This window comes from Vidua macroura, chromosome 12, assembly GCF_024509145.1.
Source record: "Vidua macroura isolate BioBank_ID:100142 chromosome 12, ASM2450914v1, whole genome shotgun sequence".
Classification (NCBI taxonomy): domain Eukaryota; kingdom Metazoa; phylum Chordata; class Aves; order Passeriformes; family Viduidae; genus Vidua; species Vidua macroura.
Genome location: NC_071582.1, coordinates 4,042,642 through 4,062,723, shown reverse-complemented (window position 1 = coordinate 4,062,723; position 20,082 = coordinate 4,042,642). Strand labels below are relative to the sequence as shown.

The 20,082-nt window shown below is 44.3% G+C and overlaps 1 protein-coding gene across 5 annotated transcripts in view; it reads left to right on the top strand.

Moving 5' to 3' along the window:
- Positions 1–19,939, top strand: part of ZNF592 (zinc finger protein 592) — a 35,723-nt gene extending 15,784 nt beyond the window's left edge. For 4 of the 5 annotated variants that reach the window (XM_053988863.1, XM_053988865.1, XM_053988866.1 and 1 more), the window contains 7 exons: positions 3,215–3,393; positions 8,289–8,465; positions 9,187–9,346; positions 11,996–12,274; positions 13,311–13,423; positions 16,802–16,970; positions 18,189–19,939. In XM_053988863.1, coding sequence (XP_053844838.1) covers positions 3,215–3,393; positions 8,289–8,465; positions 9,187–9,346; positions 11,996–12,274; positions 13,311–13,423; positions 16,802–16,970; positions 18,189–18,704 — 1,593 coding nt within the window. In that variant the 3' untranslated portion in view covers positions 18,705–19,939. The remainder of the gene's footprint in view (positions 1–3,214; positions 3,394–8,288; positions 8,466–9,186; positions 9,347–11,995; positions 12,275–13,310; positions 13,424–16,801; positions 16,971–18,188) is intronic. The other variant, XM_053988867.1, reaches the window with a different exon arrangement.
- Positions 19,940–20,082: the final 143 nt, after the last annotated feature.

Sequence of the window (20,082 nt, the reverse complement as noted above, 5' to 3'; positions counted from 1 at the left end):
TGACATCTGGAACCAAGTTATAATTTCTCATACGAAGCAGAAGAGTTGCAAAAGGAAGAACCACTCCATGTCCAAGACTAAGTGTTTGGTGGGGAGCCCAGCACGGCTGCACATTGGCTCCTGACAAGTGCAGCAGCTCCTGGTGCAAAAGGGATGAGCAGAACCTCCTGTAATCCTCCTGGCAGGATGTCTGGTCTCATGTCTTCTGCTGTGTTGAGAAAAGGATGAGTGTGAGCAGGAGATACCAGTTATGTTTTTTTTTCTCTTACTGGAACCTTCCTCAGCTCTGGTATGTTCTTTGCTTGGTTAATTTTATTACCCTCAGCCCTGAACATTCTTTTTGCAGCCAGCCCTCGTGGTCAGCCCTTATCTACAACATGTTGAGTTACTAGGTTATGATCATCAATCTTTTCTGTTTAGCTTTCCCAGATACTTTGAGGTTATTTTGAAGAGCCCAAATGCCAGCAGAACTTCCTGGGGACCTTGCTCTGTCAAAGGACTGCTTATTCTTTTCTTCTGACCACTTATCCAAGCAAACTCCTTCTCTTATGTGGTGGTACCTTAGTTTCCTCAAAATCCTGTAGTGAAGGATGTTGCAAAGCTTTTTGGGAAATCCAGGTAGCCTGACCCATTGCAGCTCAGATCTTCCTTACCCATTTGGTTGTTGACATCTCTGGAGAGCCTGGATTGTTCCATGGGCCCAGAAGGGAGAAGCTGCATTGACTTTTCCCAAGTCCAGAAGTAATATTGCTTAAGGATGAGAGTTTCCTTATTCTTACTCATTTATCCTTGTGTCTCATCTCTCTTCTTTCTCTATTTACTGCCCACTGTCTTGTCTCTTCCACAAGACAATCTGAATTTGGAGGCTTGGGCTGGTTTATGTCCCCCCTGTGGTGTGTGGTGTCAGTGTGGGAATCCTTCTGTGGTGTCTGCAGGAGCAATGAATTAATTTAGCCTTATCTTCACTGAGTCTTGCTTTTTATTCCTGTATCATGTGTCCACACTTTCTTGCAGGCTTTCTGCCAGGCCTGAAGTAGATAACCACAATTTTGGTGCCTCTCACTCACAGTCCCCAAACTTTTCTGGCCTATGTTGGTATGGTTTTGGTCCCCGTGGAGCCTTTCACATAACGCAGGAGTTAACAGGAGCTGCTCCTCTGACATCCCAGGCAGCAGCACCCAGGCATGGAGCTCATCAAATACTGAGTGGTTTTGGCATATTTAAATCCAGCACAAGAACACACAGGGTGATGAAAATTCAGGTTTTCAACATGTGCTGATTGATTTTGGGAGCAGTGGGTATGACATGCGGGGGACGAAGAGGTGAGCCTCAAACTGACTTAAAATCAAAACTAAATTGGCTTTGACAAGGCAGGATCTGGAGAGAGTGTTTCTCACTGAGTGACTCGGGCAAAGGTGCTTTCAGCTTGTGCTTGTGGTGGCTCTGCCTTACATATTAGTTGAGATCACAGCAAGAAGAGTCCCATTTTAACAATGCCAGGGAGATAAATTCTCCATTCTCAAGCCAGTTAGAAAAAATATCTTAAACACAATAAAACTGCTTTTACTTATTACTTACTGCTCTTATTTACTATTAATTTATTGCTTATTACATACTTTTGTAGCTCTTACTTGGGGATTGAGTGCATTGGAGAATTAAAGGTCCCGCTCAGCTCCTTGCAGAGAGATCCTGGGGGATTTTCTATTTCTCATTTTCCCATTCCCATGGCCCATTTGCACTGTTTTTCTTTGCTGAAATTAGGGGACTTCTGCAGCATTTGAAATGCTCTTGAGCTTCCTTTAATTTCCTATGGGTGTGTACATGGGAGTCCTACCATGTGATTTTTCCACTAATTTCTCTCCTTCCTGGAGAAACTGTTTCTCCTCTAAACTTGAGTTGTGACATATCTCAGATCACATCCAAAGCTTTTCAGGTATTTGGCAATTTCTGCAGCTTTCACTTTTGAGTGCCTAATTTTTTATTCCCTTCCACCCCATGAACCTTTCAGGTTTGTCACAGCTTTGCATTTTATTGTAAGTGATGCTTTCTCTTACCTGCAGGGGTTTTGACATTTCCCTGATGGGTGTTATGTAGTGGAGCATCACAGAAGTGCAGCATGAAATAGAAATGATACAGAAAAGGGAGCTGGCTATTAATTTTATTCTATTTTTTGTCAGATTTGGGGGCTTCTGTCTCATGTTCCTACCCTGGCTGCCAGCAGTGAAGTCCATGGAAATTATTTAGTTAAATTACTTGATTTGATAATCCATAATTAGCTGCGTGCTGTTGTTCATTCTTAAGTTAGAGGAGTGATTTTTCATGGGATGATAAATGTTGGAAGACAGTTTTTGCTCCTGGAGGGCTCAGAGTGGGCTGGGATCTGCTTCAGCTCTACTCCTGCTCAGGCATCCAGTATTGTGCTTCCTACAGAGGGGGAGTAGCTGCTCCTGGACTTTGAAGGAGTACAGAGAGTCGAGACACCTGTGAAAGGGAGCAGCTTTTGACAGCTGTTGAAAATGGGATGATACATTCACATAAAAACTTTACATGTCGAGTAAATGATGCTTCTGCAAATAGGTTTTGATAGTAAGCATGTGTGTAAAAATGGATTTCATTAAGGATGAAACAGGGAGGGAAAAAGGCTTTGCATTATTTCTGGTCATCAGGAAGTTTCTATAAGGCAAACATATAGTTTGTGGTCTTGGAAAGTTCAAATTTCATCTGATACAAAGAAATTTTGCAAGAGACACAGCAGTTGTTTCGATGGGGAAGGTGCACATCAGGACTGCACTGCCTTCAGCATCAGGTGTTTAGAGCCAGGTTATAATTTTCCTCCTTTTTTGTGATGTTTTGGTGTGGGGTGAGTGCTTGTTGCAAAAACTGCTCTCCTTCTCAAGTCAGGAAATGAAAGTGCTGAGCATTCAGAACATCATCAGAGCTCAGAAGTGAAAGAGTTTGCTTTCCTTTTTTATGGGGAAAAAGGAAATAAACCATAGAAGATGTGGTTTAAATATGTAACTTTTATTTGGGAATGGTTAACTGTGGAAGATGTTGGGAAAAGGTGATAAGGCGACTAGTTAAAGAACTTTGTGGAGTTGATGCTGCTGCTATTATGCCTGTTCTTCCTTTAAACCTGGGAGTTTTCTAGGGTGAATTTGGGAGGAAAAAACCCCAAGTAGAGAATAACTAACTAATGTAACCTTTCTTCCATCAGACGTGTCAAGTGTGCCAGATGATGCTTCCCAACCAGTGCAGTTACTGTGCCCACCAGAGGATCCATGCTCACAAGTCCCCGTACTGCTGCCCCGAGTGCGGAGCCGTGTGCCGCTCCGCCTACTTCCAGACCCACGTCAAGGAGAACTGCCTACACTACTCCCGCAAAGTTGGCTTCAGGTGTGTGCAGCTCAGGCTCCCTGGCAAGCTGGGATTTACACCTCTGCAATTTGCTTGTGCTTGTGAGGTTGTGGCTGTGTCTGTCCTGGCTGTGTTCCCTCCCAGTTTATTTTGTGTGTCTTCTCACTGGCAGAGCAGGAGACACACAAACACACAAAAATGGTCCTTGACTTAGAATAAGCTTAGCAAAAAACAAAACATCAGTGTGCTATCAGTGTTATTCTCATTCTGAATCCAAAACACAGCACTGTAGCAGCTACTGAGAAGAAATTAACTCTGTTCCATCTGAAACTAGGACACCCATCCCTGGAAGTGTTCAAGGCCAGGTTGAACAGGACTTGGAGCCACCTGGTATAATGGAAGGTGTCCCTGCCCATGGCAGGGAGTGGATGGGATGAGTTTAAAAGTCCCTTTCAACCCAAAACATTCTGTGACTGTGAACTGTGTCTTACTTAGAGCAGAAATGAAAGTGGATGTAGCTGGAGGCTGGCATGGTTTTCTGCATGGCAAAACACATTTGAAATGGGAAATAATTACTAACTGGATTTAAGGGAGGTTTCTGAGAGCAGACATTATTTTGTGGTGTCTTTGAGCTGAAAAGCTCTTGTATTGAATTCATGTTGCAGCTGGATGTCTCAGGATTGATACTTACAGCAAAAAGATTGCAGATCTTAATCCTGTAAATCTCCTTAAGGCTTGAATTTATATTTATGTCAGTTGTAATGGGCTGAAGATGTGTGCCTTTATGAGAAGGGCACAGATTATTTCCTTCTATGCCCCTGCAAATCTCCAAACATTTCTCATGAGCTGAGACAGGTGGAGAAGGCTCCCAAGGTTCTGGATGTGGTACAATATCTTTTCTCCAACTAAACTGCTTGCTCTAATAAGATGTTACTTTTCCCTACGAGCCTTTTCTCCATGGTGTATTTAGATCACCTGAGCTGCAGCACAGTTCTTAACAGATGATGATTTGCTTGGGAGATGAGACTGGGTGATCTTCTGAGTTTCCTTAAAGTTCTGTTTTTTCTCTTGGTTGCCATTAAATACTCTGAGAATTCAAATAAACAGGGCAATTTCTGCTCTTGGAGACATTCTTTTAAGATGTCTGCAACTTCAGGAAGCTCTGCTGTGTGGTTTGGTCTGAATCACACTGAGGTTTTCAAGAGCTTTTTCTTTCAACCATGAAGACAAGAGGCACATAACAAACTAATTCTGAGTTTAATTATATACAGATAAGGTTTTTTAATGTGGGATCCAATTTGAGGAGACCCAACTCACAACAAAGAATTAATTCCATCACATATTAAATGGCTGTGACACTGGGGATGTTTGAAAATGAGTTAATCTGAGAAGGAGGAAAGCTGGAGGGAAAAATGTTTTCCCTGAGATGGAAAAAGGGCTATGGAGGAGATGTCAGAAAATTAACTTGGGTTTGGTGCAGTTCTTGGGACTTCAGTGGCACCTGGGAATCCTGCAATCCCATCTGTCTACAGATGTCATTAGCAGATACCTACTCTCTGTTCCAGGGACATGAATGAAGATCTAAATGAAGGCAAAGCTCACAAATTATACTTAAGGATTTTTTAGTTTTACCCAGCTTCTCTAAAAGGTGTATTTCTTTAACTTCTCCTCTAATTCACATCTACTGAAGCTCATCTGTGAAAGCTGAGTCCACTAGACAGGTCAATGTCTGGTTGTGCCATTCTTGTTTTCCTGCTTGATGCCTGCTGCAGGGCTGATGTCATTGACATTGTTGAAAACAGAAGAGATAAATTCTGGTTGCAGAACCATATCTAGATAATCTGTGGCATCTGCCCTGTAGTCATGGAGTGACTTCATTCTTTTCTTTCACATTTCTTAATTGCAGAGCTGAAAAGCTGAGGAATTCTTGAAATCCCTCCCAGGATCAGCTTGATTTTAGCTGTATTTCTTTATGTCCCTATTTTCCTTGAATTTCTGGAGCACAGGTTTGGTTTTATGATAAGTCCTTATTCTGTCTCCTTTTCTGCTCATAACCCTATGCTTTCAATTAAAAATGGGGTATGGTTGTTTTATTTGGAATTGAGTCATGGCTGGTGATTGCACTGAAAATGAGAATGGTCTTCTACAGTTAAAAATGAAACTCAACAAGATTGTCCTTAATGGTCCTTTCTTCTTGGCTCCAAGTGTCACCTTCCCCACTTTTTCCAAGCCCCTGCCAGCTGTCCCCACCAATTTGGGACTCATTATGCTGCTTGGTGCCATTTGGAGAATTGATGGGCTGGAAGGTGATGGCATAGGAAGCGTTCTGAGGGTTAAGACAACATCTTGTAGCTGTTATCTCCTCTCACAGGATGCTTTCCAAGACTTCCAGCCAACCCTCCTTGCCCTGAGGGATCCAACAACACTCAGGATGATAGCAGGATTTGCAATTTGCAGGAATTATACGGCAAGCCCCTTGACATCCTCCATCCACTTTGTTCAGCTAATTAGTTTATGAGACCTTGTCCTTCTGGCACTGGGATTCCTAATTACAATGTGACTGTTGTTTAGACTTCCATTTACTGTAAATTAAATTAACCTGTGATTGTTTGACCCTGAGTTAGTGCTTGTTTCATTCATCATTCTTAATGAAGTACTTCCCAAAATCAAACGTCAGGCAGAACCATCTCTTCTTAGTTCAGGAAGAATTTGTGGAGGAAGCCCATTGGATATTCTTGGATGTACCAGCCATTCCTTATTGCCAGGTGTCCTGGTTTAGGACAAATTAGGGGAAAACACCTCCAAAGGAGCCCCTTATAGGAAACCAAACCCTCCGCAACTTCCCCCCACCACTGGGTTCGGGAGGAATTCCTTCAGAGGGGAAGTGGAACAAACTTGTTTATTAAGGAACAACAAAAAACACTCCCCAGCACAAGAGAAATAGCCCAAGATGACCACAGATGTTTTCACCAGTCCAAGGGGGTTGAGCTGTATCTCTCTTCGCCGCAGAGGGTACGAAGCTTCTTTCGCAGACCCCGGGGGAGCTCCTGCCCGGAGTAGGTCCGATGTCTTCGGGGGGGGGGGGGGGGGGGGGAAGGGGACAACGGAAACCGGGGAAAAGGAAAAAAAATGGCAAAAAAGCAAGCCAGCGAAAAGCAGAGAAAAGAGAGAGGAAAACAGAGCCAGCAAAGCAGGCAGCCAGCAGCAAGCAGAAGCAGCAAGCAAGCCAAGCAGCAAGCCAGCAGCCAGCCGGGGGGGGGAAGGAAGACAAAACAAACTGAGAACAGGGAACAGAAACCACGATTGGGATAATGAGCATGAAAATGTCCTGTCCCCACGACACCAGGATTAGTATTTGTTCTTCCATTTATACTTGGGGAATTTATTCTTCCATAATAATCTGGTTCCTGGTGTTACTGTACTAGAAAGTCTCTCTCGCCCTGTCTCATATGGTTGAGGATCAGGCTTGAAGGCAGAACTACCCCAGGAGAATGTCTTCATGCTTCCCCAAAGGTCACACCAGCTTCTGTCACTGCTTCCCTCTTGAAATTTAAGAAAACAGCAATTCTGTGTTTTTTTAAAAGTGTGAGGGAGAGAGTTTGGCTCCTTCAGGCTGGCTTCTGCCTAATGGTCTTTTGAAGTGCAACTTCAAAGCCTGGGCTTGTTTCCTAAACGCTGCTGGGAGGCTGGTTCAGAGGGAAGGATATTCCAGCAGCTTGTTTGTTTATGATACAGGCTTGGAGCTGTTCCAGTGCACAATAGCTGGGGTCCATCTGTGCCAGCAGTGCCGTGGCAGCGCTGAGCACACATCCCCCAGCAGTGCTGTGGGCAGACGCAGCCTTCAGGGAAAGGAGGGAAATGAAGGGAAAACCTGTTTATAAGGTGAGGAGGTTATCCCTTGTGCATCTCTCACATCCCACCAATGCAAGGTTGGCCCTTGCATTATCAGGCTGGGCTCCCCTGCTCTAACATCTGTCCACTGGTGTAATTTTGGTGGAATATCCTTGGGAGAGGCTGTTCTGGTCCCAGGTCAGCAGAGGTGCACCTATGGGATGGCAAACCCCGTGGCTGGTGTGCTCGAGGTAGGTGAGGACAGGTGGCTGCATCCTCACATGCCCTTGTAAGTTGGAGTGTGGCATCTCTCAGAGCACAGCAGGCAGATCTGGGGATTGTTAAAGTTAAATGAAGTGAGGCTGCTGGTTGTTGCCATCTTGTGGGTATATTAGGCAGGACCTGTCACAGATGTGTGTCTGGAGGAGAGGCAAGCTGGGAACAGCAGGGTGGCCCTGCTTTCCTCTTGGCCTTGTTTTCAGCTGCTGAGAAGAATGCTTTTTTGCTTCTCCCTCTATCTTCCCTGAGCACCCAGACACTCCTTCCAGACAAGCAGTTTCTAGGGAGCACCTGTATCTTAATGAGCTTTATCAGTTCCTTGGGTGTTTCTATTGTTCTCAGTATCTTTGCTGTTGCTGTTGTGATTTTCTGGAGCTCGGTGGAGTAGCAATTGCTGAAGATTTCTGACTAGATATTCTTTCTCTTTATTTTGTATTGGGGACTAACTGGTATTTGTGCTGCTTTTTGCCACAGGGAGATCTCATCAGGTAGTTTTGCTTCAGTCTTTCACTTGTGCCCTGTGCTGAAATTGGCTTTCACAGGTGGCACTCTGTTGAACCACATCTTCATTCTTTTTTGGGTTGTTTCAGTCTATGAAGGTTTCTTTTATAGATCTTGTTTGCTTGTTGCTAGCACTTAGCTGTGAGTTCTGCCCAGAATTTCTGTATGATATTCCTCCTTGACTCTTCCACATTAACATGGAAGAGATTGAACTGATTGAATCAAGGGCCTGCCACAGCCTCGTCCTCTCATCTGTGCCATTCCATGGGTGTGATGGAAGTGGTGCTGTGGCTGTAACTCAGCTCTTTGTCATGCCTCCCCAGGTGCATCCACTGTGGAGTTGTTTTCATGACCCTCGCCATACTCAAAGTGCACATCCAGGAGAAACACTGCGAAGTCTTCCACAAGTGTTCTTTCTGCCCGAAGGCCTTCAAGTCTGCTGACACCACCATGGCTCACGTGGCCAGCCAGCACCCAGCAGAGCCTCACAAGACTACTCAGTAAGTGTTTTGGCTTTATCTCTTCTCCTTTGCTGGATGGCTCCAGGATTCCCCCTTTCCCTCACAGTTTCTTTGTCTGCCAGCAGGGGTCTGTTCTAAACGAGAGCATGCCTTGGTACAAGCACAGTCTCCTGGGTAGGAGGAGAGGGCTTTGGACAGGCAAGAGCTAAACATCCATAGAAGGAACTTAATTGTCACCTCTTTGTCCAGCAGGACCCTCAGTGGCACCTCTTGGTAGATGGCTCCAGGGCATCTGGCACTTGAAGGGAAGAGGAGAGTTATCCCAGGCAGTGTTGCCCCCAAAAATCACTAGAGAGAAACCTCCTGGTTTTTCCAGCCTGTAGCTGTTCCCTCCAAGGCTTGAGCTAGTGCCAAAAATCTGTGCTTTAAGTGAGGAACTATGGAAAGGTGGGATTGAAAGCAGTGTGTAACTGGCTGGTATGCTTTGTGTTTGTTCCCATCTGTCTGTGCTCATACACATGGGGTTATGCATATGCATAGAAGTAAACTTATTTTTAGCAAGCTGTGGTATGTGCCTGAGGCATTTTGATGTTCTTCCCAGTTGAGTTACTGGTTCAGTTGCCCACGTGGGTGTGTGTTGACAATACATGGAGAGCACAGCCCTCCTCAGAAGTCCATCCCTTTCTGAGTTGCTGAGATAACTTTTTACATTGTCTTCTTGAGGCAGAGTGACTGAATTTACTTTCTTTAATTGTTTAAGGGTGATCTACAAATGCTCTTGTGAGATGGTCTTTAACAAGAAGAAGCTGCTCCAAGAGCACTTCCTGCAGAACACCAGCAAGTTGTTAGTGGGAGTGTTTAAGTGCCCACAGTGTCAGCTGGTGTATATGCAGAAGCAGCAGCTAATGCAGCATGTCAAGGTAGGTAACTCTCTCCCTTACTGGTGCAAGATCTTATTTTTTGAGTTCACAGAGAATTTACATCAACCATGTGAGGCAAATGGTTCAAGAAGTGGAAGATTCTTGAGGAATATCTTGGTGGAAAATATAAGACTACAGTGATTTACAGGATCTGGAAATGTCAGTGGAGTGGTTTGTGTTAGTTGGTCTTAATGCTGGCAGTTTCTCTCATCTAGATGCATTTTAGCTGTATGACAAAAACTTGTTTATACAGGTAAATCTCTTTGAGTTTTAACTCTTCTATTTTCACAGAAGCACATAGTCACAGACTGGTTTGGGTTGGAAGGGACCTTAAAGCCCTTCTCATTCTACCCCTTGCAGGGACACCTTCCACTATCCCAGGTTGCTCCAGGTTGCTCCATTGCTATCCAATGTGTTCTTGAACACTTCCAGGGATGGGGAGTCCCCAGCCTCTTAAACTCAAAGAAAGTAATTCATGTGACAGCTTTTTATTCAGATGGGAGACAGGAACAATTATTCTCTGCCCACAGTGTTAGTGAATTTATATAGTGAAAGCTGAATCTGCCATTTTGGGTGCTCCCCTGGAGAGCTTTGGTCCCTTTGACCCCTTTAAGAAGGAGCTTACGTGGCATTCAACAGCCTGATTCCCTGCTGCTCTGAACCACACCAGAGTGCAAGAGGGGACTGAGAGAGGCAGAAGTGATTGCCCTGGAGATACTGGCCTTACAGGTCTGATTTTCCTATAAATGTAAAAGGACTCCATTTTTCTGTTATTTTACTCAGGATGATTTTATGTTCAGTGTCTAACAACACTCCACAAAAATAATTTCAGACGATTTCTCAGTGGCATTCTGAAGAAAGAGCTTGCAGTCTTCTTGCCCTTTGATGAGGGGAAAAAAAAAGACACTTTTTTTTTAATCAGTGACTTTATTTTGTTTATATTAACACTGAGAAAGCCAGATGATTAGCTCATTCCTGAAAGCAAAACCCATTCAAAACTCCTTCCTTACTCTCTCCCCCATGTCTTTAACTTGCTAATCTGGGAGTGCTTTGCATGCAATAATGAATTACAATTTGAAGCCCTCCTGTGAAGTTGATGATTGCTAATCTTAGTGCATTATAGCTAGGAAAATAGAGTTGAGATTAAGGCTAGGACCTTCAAAGAGGTGTTCATGCCCGGTGCTAAAAAACTGGAGATGAGATACTCACCTTGTGGTTCATTGTCTGATCCCAGCCCAGGGACCTGCCTGCAGCAGTTTGCGCATCAGCACCCTGAGATCTTCACCACAAAACTTTGTCTCTTAGCCTCTGAGGTAACTGAAGGCTGTGGCAGGGTAGTAATTGCACTTCACCATCTCCTCTGAGATCACCTTCATGCAGTAGAATTTTTAGGAGGTGCTGTCTATTGTGTGCCTACATGCAAAATAAAGAATCCATGTGCCTCCTCATCTTCCTCAGGTTTAGAGTGTCGCAGAGCAGGAGTTAGCTCTGCTTCCTCCTATTGATTCTGCAGAGAAATCACTTCATTTTTCCATGCTCCTCATTTGTTTTACCCCAGTGGTGTAACAATGGAGTAATGGGCACTGAAACACTCCAGAGATTTCCAGATGGGGAGAAAGGTGATGTGTCTGTGTTCTTGAGGAGCTGGCAGTGCTGTGGCTTCTGTGGTCATCAGCTGGGCCAGGTGCAAAGTACACAGACTTCTCAGCTGAGACGTTGTGTTTGGAGGTTTGCTTGGTGTCTAACCCAGAGAAAGACTTCCAAATGCCTGGGGCTTTCATGTGTTGAAACTTTACCCGTTATTAATTACTGTGCACAATTAAACCTCTAAATTAGCCTTTTGTGTGGATGAACTGTTGTTGCTCCTGGGGGAGTTTCTTGAGGTTTCTTTGGTATGTTGCTCTTTTACTTGCTTTTGCTTTCCCACAGCTCTTCATTTTTAGATTATTTTCCTTATGTTTAATTTTCTTTGTTAAAATAACTTTTTGGGGGACTTTTGGATTTTGGCCTGTTGAATATCCAAAGAGCCTAGAGCCATATTCCTTATAAGGCTGGTTCTTGGTTTTATGCTTGGTCTTATATGTCAGAAGTGAAGTTTTGAACCATGAACAATGTAAATATCAATAGATGGAGTGGAATTGAAAGAAGCAGACATGGAGAAATGGAAATATTTTCTCTTCCCATCCCTTAAGCAAAGATGAAGCAGCTTTGGAGCCCCCAGGATACCAGCAAACATTTAATTCAGAGCTTACCAAAGCTCTGTGTTTTTAGAGCTTAGGCTGTTGAAATAATGACAATTGAAATTTCTCTTCCATTACATCTTCCCTATTTAACCAGAGTTCCCAGGGCTCATCCAAAATGCTAAACAGGCAGCACCAATGAGTGGCTGTTGTCATGCAGGAAACAGAAATAGAAGCTTCATGTTTCTTGGGAAGATCTCTTGTCAGGGAAAGCACTGCAGCAGCTTCTAGGAGAAATGGGAAAACATACAGAAATGGGAAAACAGGAGCAAGACAACAACACATTGTTTGGCCAGTGGGGATTTAAATAATGTATTTGAATAGCAAATGGTATTTATTTATAAATAAAGGTGTGAAATATGAATTTCATGTAAATGTTACATGGATTTCCACTATTACTGTTACACAGGGTGTTCATGGAGTCCCCTGTAATCCTGAAGAGCTCTCAAACTTTCGGCAGAAGTCTGAGAAGGCTTCAAGGAACCAGGTTCATACCTCACCAAAGGAGCTTTTGGTAACCAATGGGACTTCCCCCTCTCCTCTGACGAGGAAAGACATGAGGGTGGAAGGACATAATCCTGAATCCAAGTCCAGACTCAGAAGAACTGGTTGGACTTGCAAGGAATGTTCACAGTGGATCCCTGATCGGGAAACCTATGTGTCCCACATGAAGAGAAATCATGGAAGGGTAAGGACTGGGATGAAATACTTGAGCTAGCAAGCTGGGGAAGAACACCAATCTCCTGCATTCCAGGCCCCTTTGCAGGGCTGTTATTACAAGAACTGCAAATCTCAATTTTTTGTGTGTTTCATCCAGCTCAAGGCTTGTGTTGCCTTGACCTACTTTTGTCAAACTAATCCTTGTTGCTGGCAGAATATGGGCCAAGATGCTGTGTGCAGCCAGATTTCTCAGTACTTTGGCATCAGGACTTCTTGTTTGATATCCTGAGTCACCCAGCCATGAATGGGAATCTGGATCATGGTGTTTGAGTCCTTCTAGCTTGATTTGGAGAGGGCTGGGTTGTCCCACTTGATGATGTCCTCACTTCAAGAGAAGAAGATGAGGGCAGGCTGACTGCTGGATTTTCCCATTTGAATGCCACAGAAGTAGGAAATTGGCCAAATATTTCAGTTTAATACATATATATATTCATTAAGAAGGTCTTAACTGCAATGTACATGCAGGTTATATAAAGGGCTGTAGAAAAATTTTGGAGGAGGCTGGTTACAGGACAGATTTTTTAGGGGGATGTGGATATCATACATGGATAACAGGTAAGAGGGCCCATGTGATGCTTTTTAGCATCTTGCCCTTTTCTTGTGCTGAATTATGAGGAGTGAGAAGGGTAAGTGGACTTGTATTTAACTGGGGTCCTGCTGCCTTCTGAGGCTAAAGGGACCTTCCACTGAGGGAATTCTGCATGGGGTCCAGTAGTGAAATGAACCTACATGAAAAGCATATATGCAATTCCTAATAAAAACATCAATAAAATCAAGCAGGTGCTTTAAGTAGTCGTGGCTTTATAAGATCAATGCTGGTATTACCCAACTGTCGGGCTGAATCTAAGTGGGATCTCAAAGTCTTAGTTATCTCTAGCACTATATTATATAAGGGATTTTTTTGCATCTGAGAGGTAATGTACAGGTGAAGAGCATAGGAATTAGAATCCAGTCAGTGCCTTCCGTGTCCCTGGTGTTGAAAGCTGTTTCTCTTTTCCTGCCAGTCCATGAAGAGATACCCCTGTCGCCAGTGCGAGCGCTCGTTCAACGCCTCCAACAGCCTGCGCAGACACATCCGCAATAACCACGACACAGCAAAGAAAGTCTACACCTGCTGGTATGTACCCAGTGCCACTTTGCAGACTGTTTTTCAGCAGTAGTCTAATCCTCTGAGTTTGGAAATTGTAATAACTCATGTCTGCTGCTCCTGCCTACTCCAGACTGTAAGTTACTGAAGGAAAGTGAGGAGAAGAATGTGTTAGACACAAGAGACTTAGTGGCTAAAATAAGACCTTGCATTCGACTGCACAGTGAATGTCTTTTGGAAACCTAAGGGAAGGTGTGGTTTGATATCTGCAGGTGGTGAATGAGATTAATGTTTTGCATTGTTGTGAAACAGCCAATAAAATATTGGGCTAGTCTTTCACTGCTTTGTGGTCATGCATCACTCTTGTGCCTTCTCCTTGGGTGCAGAAGGTATGTAAAATCCTAATAATGAACCAGATTTTGCCACTGCTTTAGAAGGGCAGAACTGATTGTACAGGCTGCAGGGCAATGGAGAATTAATCTTGCTGGAATTGCTTGGGAAGTCATACCTCAAAGTTGGAAAATGGATCTGGAGACTTGAGAGAAGTTTTGGAAATCAGTGGTGAATGAAAATTATTGCTGGTCAACATATTTTAACTGTGGATACAATCTCAGTTCAAGACAAAGCCCAGTCTTTGTGAATCTACCTTTATAACTGCTGCAGATAAAGTTGTATGCTGAGTGACCATGCCAAATTCTTTCCTGTCTCATTCTGAGACATCCTTTTGAAATAGGATGAAAGCACATTTGGGTTGGAAAAGAAGTTTGCAATGATGTAGATTGGGGGGATTTTTCTAATTTGTCTATTTTGGTTTAATGCAAGCATTTCTGACGTGTGTTGTCACTTCACTGCACTCAAGTTGCTAAAACCTCATCTGAAAAGTACAAGTACATTCTTCAAGTAGTGTATTTCTTTGAACTATCTAGTAAGCCACAACAGCTTTTAGTAAATTGATACAGCGTAGGCATTACCACTGGGAATACATTCCTGAGACACTTTTTCATCTAGGACGTCTAAACTTTCCATTTCTTGTAACTGCTCTAACTAGGAACCTCTGGAGGAGATGAAATGTTGGCTGCTATTGTGTTTCATTCAGCTTTAAGTTTGTGAGTGATGGTCTTGGGTGTTGCACTCACCTGATCTGTGTAAATCTGTTCTCTCTGGATCAGTTGTATATAAAGTGGAATGTTTCAGGATCAAAATGAGCATAAGATGTTACTGGGAAGAAGGATTTGTGTGGAAATTCCTGACAGCCTAGGATATGCCAGCCTGCTGTGCATTACCTTGTTACTTTTCAGAACAACACACAGCTGCAGATCCACTGGTTCACCCAAGGGACAGTGATCATGCCAGCAGAGAAAACACAGCTAGCAATCCAAGGGAATTTTGGTTGCATTTAATTCTGCAGCTTGTAGTTGCTCTTTCTCAAAGGAAGGAAGTCTTAATTGGACTGCGGTTGTGCTCTCTTCAGTCATTGTGGGGCAGACTCCCTGAAATCAGGGCACTGTGCAGATGAAACCTCTTCCTTGAAATACTCTCCCAGCATCTCCAAGAGCTGTTCCTTGTTTGGATCTGAGGTCTCTTGTCCTGTCTTCCATTTGATCCCTCTTAGCTTGTAGAGCCCTGCTCTAAAAATCTTACCCTTTGAATCATCCTCTGAATCTTACCTCTCTGGATTCCTCTTTGACTCTTTTCAGTGCTCTGTGAGGCATCACATGTCCATTGCTCCTGCTTTCTTCTGGTTCTGCTGTCTCTTTTCCTTCTTCCTGATTGGCATTTTGTATCACTCTCACCTGTTACTCTTGAGGGGTTTTGATGCCTTAACTTCATGTCACCCTCTTCTCTTGGGTTTCCATGTGAAACATGAATAAAATCTGTCATGGATCTGATTATTGACAATTTTTATGATTCCACCATGCTTGCTTGTAGGTGACCTTCCTCTGGCTTCTAACATTTCCAGCTGTGATTTCCCCTTTCTCCCCCTGCTCTGCTTAGGTCTCTGGCTTTGGATAAATTTGTAGGGAGCAACCAGTGATGGAGGACTTACTTGAACACCCTCCTGCCATGCTTGTCACTGGAGTAATTCAGGTTAGGCAAGCATCTTTCCCTGGTCCCATGAAAAGAATTCTAAATTAGGGCAAATTGCAAAATATTATGATGTATTGTGTATTTTCTTTCATAATTCACTTGGTTATCATTATCTTACTCGTCTTTTCCAAGTCTTAAGTACAAAGTGTCTGAAACACTTGATTTTCAACATGTTTATTTTTGATAAATACCACTTAATAACCTCTCAGCTTTCCTCCACGAAGAAGAAAAATTCCATCATCATTAAATATTGATTTAGCCTCTGAGCAATTCCTTTTAAAACCCAGAAGTATTCAATGAGCATGTCTGCATTTTCACATCATTTAATTTCCCTTTAGTTACTGGAAGATCAGTAGGAATCTTCTTCTGTCCTTTTAAAAGATGTCTATTTTACCCAGAGACACTTCAGCTCCTCTCTACCCTTAATCCTCTGTCTCAGATGCAATTAGGGCACTTCAGGAGACTCTGGTGTCACTTGTCCTTGCTCAGGTCCTTGTGTAGCTGACGGACCTTCACCGTGTTGTGCTGGCAAGAACAGCAGTTATACTGAATTTTGGCTTTCCCAATTGCTATCAGAGCCCTCTGTGCCCTTGAGTGGGGCTGGTTTATGTCTGCAAGGCCTGGCACTCGTTCCAGGAGATCTCAGTCATCCAGGAGCGAAGGTGCAGACAGCACATCTCCTTCAGAGCTCCTTTTTGAGATGTCAGCCAGCTCTGTAGCACCTCTGCAGTCCTGCCAGGTTCAAACATGAGTTACATATAAGTGACATGTTCATGAGTGTTTCTGCCTAGATTGTTGGTATAAAAGTTGGAATTTCAGCAGTTTGGTAAGAATTTTAACTGTGTTGTGGTACAGTCTGGTGGATGTAATGCTGTTTCTCCCTGGTACTTGGGAGTGCTGGGTGCAGGACTGTGGGTTGTGCCACACGCCTCCTAGGTGTCACATGAGTCACCAGCTCTCTCTGTGTAGTTCTCTCATCTCAGAGTCTGTTTTTGTTGTTCTCCCGTATGTTTTCCATCCTGATCATTTGTCCTCTTTGGCACCTGTCACAGGGTGCCTGACCCCCACTAGTCCCTATATTTATTTAGCACTGTAAAGAAGACATGCCCTACTCTCATTCATGAGCACTGTGACAAACTCCAAAGTGTTCCAGATTTCTCTCAGGGTAATGCTTTATTATTAAAACAATGCTTTGCTGTGTGTTTTGGTAATCTGATGGTACATTACTCACCAGAGTCTGTCTCCAATTACACCTCTTGGTTTGGCACAATACAAAAAGCATATCCTCTAATAAATTGTCTTCCTTTTTTTATTTCCAAGGTACTGCACAGATGAAAATCAGACATTTCCTCAGCCATTCATGCTGGAGAACCACATCAGCCTCATGCATGGCATCAAAAACCCAGACTTATCCCAGATGGCCAAAGCGAAAGCTCCAGAGAGAGACAGAGCAGAAGTAACTGATACCTATTTTCATGGAAAATTAAATGTACAATTCAATGTACTTGGCGAGTAGCTGTTCATTCGGGGTGTTAACGTCGAGTGTGGCCTTGTGCCAGTGAAACCCTCCCACCCATAGGGTAGCTCTCCTTCCCTCACTCAGTTCCATCCAGCCTGATTCTCTCTGGTAGGGTCAGGGTGAGCAGTGTGAGCTCAGCTGAGCTGCACCAGGACAACACACATTTGCATCTTGCATTTCTCAAGATTTTCCCACTGTGTTTTACTGGCATTTATTCAGTCTATTTTGTAATTTAAGTTTGTTATTACCCTTGTTTTCCCCTGGTACCCCATTCACAAGCATGGCACATTTTTTTTTCTTTCTTCCTTATTTTTTCTGCTACTTATAGAAGATTTATTTTCTGTTAAAATACTTGCTAGGTCCATTACCTATGAGAACTGCATTTTTCTTAAGTAGGAATGTGTAATTTTGTATAGCAAATATAACTGTTCCACTGATTTTTGTTTTGGATTGGAGTGGAGGGTTGGCTGCTAGGGCTTCTTTGCTCCATTTATTTTAAAAATACACATGTTGCATATCACTGCAGGGACATATTTAAGCAAGTCATCCTCATGGGAGAAGAAGCTGCAGGATTTTAAGATAGAGGGGATGAGTTACTGAGAGATGCCACTAGGACAAAATCTGAGTGGAGGAGAGAATGTTCAGAGTTTAATCTGAGAAGCGTTGTCTGGGCTGTTGACCACCCCTGTGTGCCTCAGCTGTCCCTCTTCTGTGGACTCCTCTTTCCCACACTAAAGTATAAATTGTTCCCACACCAAACCAAATTTTTACCCAGAGAGGTCATGGCTACCCCACCCCTGGAAGTGTCCAAGGCCAGGCTGGATAGGGCTTGGAGCAGCCTGGGATAGTGCAACATGTCCCTCCCTGCCCATGGCAGGGGGTGGAACTGGATGAGCTTTAAAGTCACCTCCAACCCAAATCATTTCATGATTCCTTGATTCTAAACTATTTCCCCATCATGTTTCTGCCCAGCCAGCCTCTCACAGCGTTCCCATCTCACATCACAGGACAGCAATTGAAATCCTGTGCACCGGGTGAGGTGTTTGGGTGTGGGGAGGAAAGGGAATGCCCCAGGAATCCCTAGGCATGACTTCAGCTTCAGGCATCTTCAGACACGCGTGTGGATTTTAGCACTTCCTCTTCCATGGGTTCAAATGATAAAGTAACTTTTTAATCTTATTTTTAAAGGCAAAATCTCCAAAGAGGATGGCACTGGATGAGCTGGGTCAGGCAGAGAGCACTGCGAGTTTAGACGCGCCGCCAGCCAAAAAACTGAAAGCGCCTTGGAAATGCGCTAAGTGCAGCTTTGCGACAGACGTCCGGACTGAGTTCCAGGAACACATACCTCGGCACAAGACCGACAGCTCCACCTTCCAGTGCTTGTTCTGCGGCCTCTGCTACACCTCCCACATCTCTCTGAACAGACACCTCTTCATTGTTCATAAAGTCAAAGATGAGGAGGATGAGGAGGAGGAAGAGGAGGAGGAGGAGGAGGAGGAAGATGAGAGGCAGAAGTTACAAATAGAGATGGGTAAGAATGGACACGTGGACTACAATGGCGAGTTGAACACTACGGTGGAAGAGGAAAACAAATACAAAGAGTGCAAAAGGGACTCAGCTCTTTGTGAGCACAGTCAGACGTGTGGTGCAGAAGGCCCCAACAGCACCTCACAGAACAATCATTCAAAGTCTCTTAAGACTTAAAAGCAAAAAAAAAAATCCCTTTTGGTTGATTGGGGTTTTTTTGTTGGGGGGTTTCTAGTCAAAATACAGGGTGGGGATGGGGCAAATCTTTGAAATATTCTGTTGATTTCTTGGGATGGACGTTGCAACTCCTATTTGTAAGGGAAATTTAAAACAGAAAAAAGCAAAACCAGCCCTGCCATTGCATCCTAAGCACTAACTCTCTGCCAGCTCAGAGAGGTGAAAAGGGAAAGCAGGGCCAGAGTCCTCAGTGGGGTTTGGCCAGCTCCTGAGGATCCAGGAGCACTTTGCAGCTGCAGTTTCCTTCAGACGAGCTCTCTTCCTTTGAGTGTGCACCACCTCAGCCTCTGCCCAGAGCCCCAGCCTCACCTTCCCAATCTCCCTTTCTTTCTCCTTCTATTTATGGCTTCTTTTTTCTCTCCCCATCCTGCCTTTGTGTTACTCATTTTAACTCATAACGCTGGCTCAGCCAAACACGCTTGTCCGGACCATGTTGGCCGATCTGGGGTCTGTGTTACATGGGATGGGTTCGAGCTGTGAGTTGTGCTGGTTATTCTTTAGTTGCCCAAATAACAACATTCTTTTCCAAAACGCAGTTTAATGAAATGTCTTGGACCTGAATCATCCTTGAAAGAGGATTTTGTAGCCCCAGGCCTCCCTGGTGAGTACGGTGTTGAGGAGGGCCTGGTCCCCTCGGGGCCGTGTTGGCTGTGGAGTTGCGCTGCTGGAAGCCAGCCTGGGGTGGGCGTTGCCAGGCTCGGTGCTCAGTGGCTCATCCCAGTGAGGAGCTCAGACTGGCACCATCGCCAGAAGGGGATAAATCCCCCATCCTGTCAGTGGGGTCATCTGGAGTGTACATCCGGAGCTCCTGATGTAACAGTGCCAGGGCTCCCTCACAGCTCATTTTGAGAGGAGAGGAGCAGAGCTCAGCTCACAGAGGTGTTGGAACAGCGGGAGCCACTGTCCTGCAGTGCGGCAGGGGCTGGCACTCCGTCAGTAGCTCCACAACTCCTCTCCTGCTGTGGCTCGGCACTACCCATCCTTTAGGAGATGTTTCTTTCCACGTAGTCACATTGACTCTCTCTTTCCTCCCTCATTCCTTGTCACACCCATGCTTTGTGTAATACCATTACCTTCTATACCATTATTTTTTTTCATTCTGTTGAGCCAGAACTCCGCTTGTTATTGTTTACTCTGACAATGTTTAAATAATTTAAGAACTATTTATCTCCTTGCTTGGGCTCATCGCCATCTGGTCTCGTGATGCCTGGATACGGCCCGCTGGAACTGTCTGGGTGCTGAATGGCGCATTGGTTGGATGAGTAAAGGCTGGATGTGGGGTGTTGGCTGGATGGGGGGAGGTTGGGAGGGGTGTCAT